The sequence below is a fragment of the Thunnus albacares genome, chromosome 1, assembly GCF_914725855.1.
Source record: "Thunnus albacares chromosome 1, fThuAlb1.1, whole genome shotgun sequence".
NCBI lineage: Eukaryota > Metazoa > Chordata > Actinopteri > Scombriformes > Scombridae > Thunnus > Thunnus albacares.
The window spans coordinates 24,665,086-24,673,829 of record NC_058106.1 but is presented as its reverse complement, the minus strand read 5'-3'; the positions used below and the strand labels follow the sequence as shown (position 1 = coordinate 24,673,829).

Here is an 8,744-nt window from a genome sequence, read left to right as displayed (position 1 = left end):
CAAGTTGCTGTTTAACAAACTGCAGCTATTTTGTGTTGTCAGCACAGAGAACATATAAACTCTGAAATTTAAAACACAAGCGTAGAGTGACTTACTTTTTTCAGATTTTATTTAGATTTGTGGAAAGTTTAAGATACAATCAGCTATCTTGATAAGCAGCCTACAAAGCTGTTAATGTGATAAGAGTCTGGAGAGCCAGTGTGAGCAGAAGGGCCAGTGTGCTGAGTGAATGGACGGCACCGGCATCAGTGGAGTAACCGTAGCTCGTCCTACAGGAGTTCTCCACCTCATTATGTGGAATAGGAACATCATCTGGACTCTTGCTTCTCAGATTGTCACGGACCTGACATGCAAAGATAAAACTGTCAGGCACCAGACAGGAAGGCACTGTGACGGTTGTGTGTTCACACACAGGATGCACCTGCTTCCAAAGCATGAGCCCCCCTCCTTTATATCATTTTGATTTTATGACTCTATTATAGAAATCTAAATCTTTCCTTTACAGCTTTACACTGTTTCTTAGTATTTTAATTTTTTTCCCTCTGGTTTTCAACACATCACAAATATCCACACATGAATGGACAGAGGAGAACATATAAGAACAACAATATAAGAACTATGTTAATACGACATTTTTCCTTACATTTTCACCATGCTGCTTTTCATGCTGCATTTGTCATTATTTGTTCCAATTGGCACTGTAATCAAGGATGTAGACTTTCCAGTGATTGTCAGAAAACAATCACTGGATAACCTTTTATACTTTGATAACCTTTGATAAGAAAACATCTGATCATCATGATTACTCAGCAAGATCTTTAATTATAGGGTTATAAAGGTTATAAGGAGTGTCTGATGGACATTTATGCAATGGGCATAAATGGATTATGTAATGAACACCACTATCACTGAAAAGAGAAGCTTGGTGACACTGATTGCTGGAGTGTTGCGTTATGAGTGTTTCTGTTTAACCAAAGATGGTATGATTTTTATGCAAATTTTATGTGTCAGTGGGGTTCAAAGAGTTTTTTAAAACCAGTATGGTCACAATCTGTGCAGCAGATACTAAGGTATCCTAAGTTTTAGTCCCTGATAAGGTGAACCCCATAAAGCACAAACACACCCACACACACCTCCGCTCAACCCTGCAGCTGTACGCTGCACCGCCTGATTTGGTCTGAATATGGGCTAATGCAACTTGATAATGTCTCTTTGTTATGCTGCATTTTGTCATATCAGAGTTATTGTAATTATCAGTTTCCCACTAAATAGAGTTCACTTTAACATCTACATGGTAATTACAACCGGGAAACTTTTCTTTTTTCTTCTCTAATATATCCAACTCGGCACTTAATAGGACTATGCTTGAAAATCAAATAAATATGTGTGCCAAAATAATCATGATGTCTTCAAGGACTTGACAAAGCTCCTTAAGTTCCACTGAGGACATTATATAACTGTTTAGAGAGTCTTGCTTCCTGTAACTGGTAAACAGATCCTCATGTGTAAAATACCTGGAGTTCCCCTCCAAGGACAAGTCAGGACATAAAGTGCACGGTGCGGCACGCACATGCAAACAGAAAAGCTGGATGTTTCATATCAGAAACACACACACACAGGAATCAAGGTTGTCTGTGTTTGTGTGTGTTCATCCCTCACCTTTTCAGCCTCACTCAGTACACGGAGCAAGTTGTCTCCCAGAGCAGCTTTGACCTCCTCATCAGTCCATCCTCTTCTCAGTAGTTCAGCCACCAGTTTAGGCACCTTGGACACATCCTCCAGGCCCTCTGGTACTCTGAGAGGATGACATGCAGGAAGAACCATTTTACTTTCCAGCAGTTATGCTTAACTATCATGTCAAGCTTCTTATTGTCAATTTATTTTTCTCTCTTACTTTTTCACCCCCACTCTCCAGTGTTGTGACTTTCCCAGCAGTTTATGTTCATAAAGAATTTCTATATTATATTAAGTATTTATGCAATGATCAATGTTATTGTAAAGTTGGAGGAAAACATTGTTATTAAGAGTTTAACACTCAAAAACGTATGTATGTGTGTGAGTTATCAGCGCTGAGGGAGTGTGGTGCTGATATTATAAACATCCCTGAAGCTGTAAAGTCAAGAAAATATATTTGATTCAAATATTCAAATATTTTGATCATCAAATAATCGTTTTTTGTTGTTTTTTTTTTTTTAAGGAAAACGGCAAACATTTGCTGATTGTGGCTTCTCAAATGTGAGGCTCTCATGTGTCATGCATGATAGTAAACTTTATATCTTTGGGTTATGGACTGTTGAACTGACAAAACAAAGATACTTGAAGACATCACATTGGGCTCTAAGAAATTAGAACAGGAAAACTTGAAAATACTTGAAAATAATCATTAGTTGCAGCTCTAAATAACCCAACTACTGTCATCACATTTTAAATGTTGCTAAAATCTTATTGGTGCAAAGATAAGGAAGGACAAAAACACAAATGAATGAATGAAATGACCAAAACCTCATTCCTCATAGTAAAATGCTTATTGAGAAAATAGGTTTTAGTGCCTTTAGTTTTACACTTACCTTGTAACCCCATCATAGTCTCCACCAAAGCCGATGATGTCCGCCCCAGCTACTTTCTTTATATGGTCGAAGTGATCTAGAATAAAAGTAGCAAACATGAGGATAAAGTTGATGGACACTTGGGAGTTTTAGAGAGAATGATAAATTCTAATATTTAACCAGGTTTACAGTTGTGTTCATGGTCAGAACAGTAATTTACCAGCAACATCTGAGAGTTTAGCGGTCTCGCTGCAGGTCACGTAGTCATTGTAGAAGTTGACCATCACAATGCCTTTAGTTTCTTTCTGGAGAGACAGACAGGATGTTATGTAACAGTGAAATGCTTACTGGCCTGGAAACTCTGATCTATAGGATGGAACGTGATGCATGACATGAACTGGGTCAAGAGATGCACAAGAGTACGGTAGGTCACTGACCTTCCTGTCACCTGTTACACCTGAGCTGCTTTATCTGTTATTTTACAACTGTCTTCTTGTTTACGGTTTTATTGCCTGTAACTGGGAAACTTCTATTATGGGTGCTTAATTGGACACAAGGTACTGATTTGCAACCACTTTCAACCTTTTGATGCTGTAAAGACCATTTATGGGTGTGCTATCTGAAGTAACAAGCAGCAAAGACAGGATGTGTTTTCAAAGTTCTTCAGTGCTTCAGTAGGTCGGCCACTTTACTGAAGTCAGTCCATCTATTGTTTGTTGATACTTTCTGCTTTTTTATTTTCAAATGACATTCAATATTCCTCTTTCATCAGCCTTGTTATCTCCCTGCTGTTTCTTTCAACTTTTTCCCCAATTGCCTACAGAGCACAAACAGACTCACTCACCACTCTCCTGAGAACCTCATCAGGAACATTCCTCTTGTTTGGACAGACACTGTAAGCAGAGGAGTGGCTGAAGATGACCGGAGCTTTGGACATGTCCAGCGCCTGGTTCATCACTTCTACAGTCACATGAGCCAGGTCGATCAGCATCCCCAGACGGTTCATTTCCAGAATTAGTTGCTGTAGTTGCAAAAGTTAGCTGCACTATGATTGTTGTTATGATCAATTTAAATTTCTTTATGATACCAAATACAACAGTTTATCCCCTTTATGTAATTATAGCAAGTAAAAGGGAGAGATCTGTGTGCCAGACTGAGATGTGGTATCTTATCATCACATTTGAGATGTTATGTTGGTATTGAAGAACAAGACTGACTTTGTCAATTATGTGAGTTAAATGAAGAAGAAGATGAAATGCATTATTGCCCTTTGTATTATAATTATAGAAGGAGATCAAAACTAAAACTAAATACTATTACTTTCTTATGGAAGAGGTTGAAATTATTATTATAACACTTTTTTGCTCTGTGTGAGTATTTGTAAAAAAATTTAAAAAAAAGTTTTGCTTTTATGCTTTATTGCAGTTTATCTGTGAAAAAATAAGTTTTCCTCAAACTACATACAGTATGTGGTTTAAAGCAATGATTAATTTTTTTTTGGAACATGAATGTCAATCGCTTGAAGTTGTCATTTAAACTGTATGTTGTATTATTGTGTGTCATGTACTGTAATCCTACATGGGATTAGACACTATTCATTGATCTACTATATCTTTCTATCTTTTGTAAGCCGTATTTACATATACGTATGTATTTCCCATATTTACAAATCATTTAAAGAAATATGTCATTATTTTAAAGTCTTGTTTGGGAAAAGGCCACATTTTAATAGTGACAGTAAAGACATTTTCATTTGAACACATCTTGGAAATAATGTTAGCCAATGCCTGTAATAAACAACACTGTGTGAAGGTGAATAAAATGTCCTCTTACATGGACATTGGAACGACCAGCATATAAGTATAAATTTTAAGACACTTATCTTTCACTTATTACCCTTTGAAATTATAATGTGCCCATTCCTGCCTGTAGACTGACCTTGCCAAATGGGGATAGGCCGTTGTGTTCAGATGGCTCTGATCCAGTGTCCACAAGCCAGTTATCTGCCCTGACAAGACAAATCACTGATACCATGTAAAAGCCAAACCGACCAGTAGAGCAAGAAATAGCCAGGGATCACATTTCTAGCCAGGAAACGATATTTCAGTGTCTTTTTGAGATTATTTTCCAGTAAATTTAAAAAGTCACATACTGTAAAAGTGAAATTATTACATAATATGCATTAGGTACATAAGATGTATTCATTAGGAAGGCAAAACAATACATAAACACATGATCAGAGGTTTCAGTGAGAAGTTTTTCAGTTTTTTAGGTGTAGGACACAAAGTTTCTTACTTCAGCAACTTAAAGTTACAATAAATCTAGCCAGCAACGGTTCTACTGCCCAGTAACTGTGTGAACCAGGGCTTGAGCAATTTCAGCTGCAAACTGGCTCTTCTATAAAACCTGATACTTCCATTAGGAGAGCCCAACAGACCTGCAGAAATCCCCCTTACTTTCCACAGCCCAACTTAAACTGACCGTGAAGTCCAGTGGTGTTACACAATACATATGTGGCTGGGCTTACAGAAGGCTGAGGTAATTAACAGACAAAGTAAAGCTTCTTGTTTATTCTTCCTCTTTTTGTCTCCAGATCCTTTCTGAGACTGTCTTCAGTGTGTTGTAGCTCTCCCATTTGTTGTAACTTTAACCCTATGCTCTCACTCATATAACATATGAGAAAAGTAAAAATACTTTTATTCATTCTTACACTTCACATTTGTGAGGCTTGTATGACTGATGATCCCATGTGTGTGTATTTTTCATTGTGTGTTTGGTGGCGTAAATCTTCTGTGTTTCCAGCTCTTACCAGGGTGTGTTGCAGGAGTGTGTGAGTGTGAGGTAGCGGACCCCCAGCTGGTACATGGTGCGCAGGGTGCCCAGGCTGCTGTCGATGGAGTGACCCCCCTCCACCCCGATCAAACTGGCTGTCTTGTTAAGTCTGAAGGCCGTTGTGATTTCTGTGCAATGCAGAGACATGACAGATTGCAGCTGATGCACTGTACATTTTGATGGTCTTTGAGAATACTAATACAGCTGTAAATCTCACCTTGGCTACTGGTGGCAAACATGAATGTCTCTGGGTATTTGTCACACATCCTGTGGATTACATCTATCTGCTCCAGTGTTTGTCTAACAGCATCTTTGTACTGAGTTGCACACGGAACATAGGCTGACCAGAACTGAAAAAGGAACAAAGTTACTGTTATCAGCACCACCTGTTTATAATGAGTATCACCTCCCTTTTTTAATGATTTGCTGATATTATTTATATGAGCGGGATTAAGAGATACAGTATCTGTTTTACAATAGAGATTTGGCCAAAAGTTCAGAAAGGGCTGTAGTGACATTAAAGATTTTACACCTGAAAGTGTGGTTGCTATTAAAAACAGGGGACAACATTTCATAAGCGGTGGGCAGAAAGTTTACCGAGTTTAACAGTTAATATGTATGAATGACAGTGGTGAGCGTGTGATTCAACACCAAAATAAAACAGAGTTGAATGTTAGACAGTGCTAAGCCTACAGACAAAGTAATGGGACCATAATCTTCATAATGAAGGAACATGTCACCTAGTGCAACAGTGTGGCTCATTAATGTGTTTTTGGACAACAATGGAGGTCTATCGCCCAGATGAGGAGATACATCAGGCTGTGGATACAACCACAATACTTGTAAGTATGATCAATTCATTGTTGGTTTGGCTCTGCACATGAGATTTGATGACAGTAAGATAAATATAGAAAATCACCAGCCATATCCTTTTATACAGATCTCTGATTCTCTGATCTCTATCTGATCCACTTAAGGTCAGTATTGGGGCTGAAGCTGATCTGGCGGTTTGGATGGGTGCTGGGTGATCTGTAACCATAATAATAATAATTTGGGTTTACAAGCTTAGTTGTTGCAGGTCAGTAAAAGCTGGAGACGTGTGTATAGAAAACGATGTCATCTGCATACAAATTAAACTTTGCTCGCTGATTGTTCCTCCCAATTTTGTTTATTAACATGGAGGATAAAGAGGTGCTAATGTAAAACGTTGTGATACACCTTTTTTGTGATCCCTTTCTTTAGCACCTTGGAGCTGTTCAGTACTACACAGCTCTGTAGCTTAGATTTCGAGAAGTCTGCTTCTTCTCTGATAAAAGCAGTTTCATTAAGAGAAATACTTGAAAGGCACAAGTGCTTTTTAAGTGTTTAAATATGTTATAAAAGGAAAATTGTGTACTAGCTTATGTGAAGCAACTTTGAAGATAGGATGTGAGGCCCTTCAGATTATGAATAACCTTTTGATCTTGACGGGATATTTCCCTTTGTTTTTCCAGTTCCCAGTGCATTGTGTTCTGTTATATACCTGTGCTCCCAGCCGCCCCTCCTTCATCTTAGGGATGTTGGTGTGTGTTGTTTCAAGTTTGTTAAGATCCACTTTGTTGAGCTGGTTGTTGAATTGCTCTCGAAGTTGCCAAGGTAGGTCATTATGGCTAAAAGGGCAGAAAGTAAAAGTCACTCACCAGGCCTTCCCCCAAACTTTCATCATGAACTGGGTTTCAGCAGCGTGAAGAAAAACTGCTTGTTTGGCTGGATCAGCGCTTGAAATTGCTTCCAGATGTGAGCTTTTGTTACAGAATGTTGCTGCCACACATAAGACAAACAGCAGATCACTTAAGTAAAACCGTCATTTTTCTCAAAGCAAAAGATGTTTTCACAGAGTGTGTGTAGTGTCACTTACCCATCGATGAGTGGTGTCTCAGACATAAGCCTCAGGGCTCTGGTCAGGTACGGGTCTTCAGCCGAGGTGACGACACAAGACGTGACCCACAGTGTCCAATACACAGTTGAGATAACCTTGGACAGCATTTCTTAATCTTTCACAGGCTGTTGAAGGTGATTCTCTTCTTTCTTTTTGTCTTCCTAAATGTTCTTCCCTGTTGGTCAAATAGCAACTAAAGACTGCACTGCTAGACTTTTTTTTAACTTCTGAGGACTCCTACTTTCACTGCTGGAACAGGTTTCTCTCTGATTTTCCAATCTTTCAGTTTTTAGTTTGTATTTCTGTAATTTCCTTTCAGATTCTCACTCCGGTTTTCTGTCTTCTCTGTTAGATTATGCCTTCGAATACCAACTCAGCCCATTGCTCCTCCTCTGTCTTGGGGCTGTTTCTCATCAATGTCAGCAGCCATAAATCCAGCACTTAAACATTCTTACAATCTCTGTCATTGTTGGTTAATGTTTAATGCATCTTTGATTGCCCTTGTAACAACACAACATATACCTGTACAAGAATATCTCTCAGTTTTACTGTAGGGGAGAACAGGGTAACATGAGCCACTTTTTACATTTGATGATTTTACTGCAAAATAAAAGTGTATTTGTTTCAAATAATAGTTACTATATGCACCTCAGGTTGTTGTGTATCCATGGAAATTAAAACAAGTTAAAATGAACACGGGGATGGGATAAATTAAGCGCTCTAGGCATAAATAGTGCCACCATTAAATACTGACATAAAAATGACACAAAGTCAAACAATTTTGAGGTAATTTGAACTTTATTAATGCCATCAATTTTAAAAAAGAAAAAAACTCTTAAATAAAATGATATATTTGTGTCCTGTTGTTCAACACGTTACCTAAACATTTTCAGTAAAGATTAAACTGTGATCTTTGTGTGTTAGTTACAAAAAGAATGCGTGTATAAATATGCCTCTGTGTATACAGACAGGTGACAAATGAATGGAAAAACTGGTACAGGTCTGAATGCTTGACCCCTACAGTGAGGGGATCCAGTGGCTCTGTTATGCTGGCATGGTTTGGGTCCACTTGTCCCCTTAGAGGGAAGGGTCACTCCAAATCAATAAATTGTTTTGTAGCTTGCACTGACATAATGTAATAATGTCCAAGGCCTATCTATTTTAATTAAGATACAAGACTTTAGTAACATGATGAATTCACTTGGAATGACAAAAATCTTTTTTTTTTCTGCTCTGTTTTTCTTACCACTCCCCCCATGGGCTTGAGTCCAAGATGGATTCAGCAATGTGAACTGTACCTCCTTAGTTTCTATTAAATAAATACTTTTGTTTATAGCTACGTAGATGCAGTGTGGCTCATTTTACTCACTGGCTTGACTTACCCTGTTCTCACCTACATGTGTCATCATGTAATCATGTCCATAGTGACGAAGAAAGACAGGGGGTTT

The 8,744-nt window shown here is 38.3% G+C and overlaps 1 protein-coding gene across 1 annotated transcript; it reads right to left on the bottom strand.

Annotated features, from left to right (window-relative positions):
* Positions 1–91: 91 nt before the first annotated feature.
* On the bottom strand, positions 92–7,683 carry dpep1 (dipeptidase 1). Its single transcript, XM_044351395.1, has 10 exons — positions 7,276–7,683; positions 6,901–7,027; positions 5,596–5,728; positions 5,356–5,506; positions 4,485–4,554; positions 3,391–3,567; positions 2,767–2,851; positions 2,568–2,643; positions 1,660–1,795; positions 92–343 (listed from the first exon to the last, which is right to left on the bottom strand). Exons 1-10 carry the CDS (start codon positions 7,401–7,403, stop codon positions 161–163), a joined length of 1,266 nt encoding a protein of 421 aa, XP_044207330.1. The 5' UTR covers positions 7,404–7,683; the 3' UTR covers positions 92–160.
* Between the last annotated feature and the right edge of the window lie 1,061 nt (positions 7,684–8,744).

What these genes read in the sequence shown, in the direction of transcription:
- dpep1 (XM_044351395.1), bottom strand. Translation starts at nt 7,403, where the DNA reads ATGCTGTCCAAGGTTATCTCAACTGTGTATTGGACACTGTGGGTCACG. An exon ending in GAGACACCACTCATCGATGG is followed by an intron (nt 7,028 to 7,275) that starts GTAAGTGACACT and finishes CTGCCCTTTTAG; the next exon opens with CCATAATGACCTACCTTGGC. An exon ending in GACTATGATGGGGTTACAAG is followed by an intron (nt 1,796 to 2,567) that starts GTAAGTGTAAAA and finishes TCATCCTCTCAG; the next exon opens with AGTACCAGAGGGCCTGGAGG.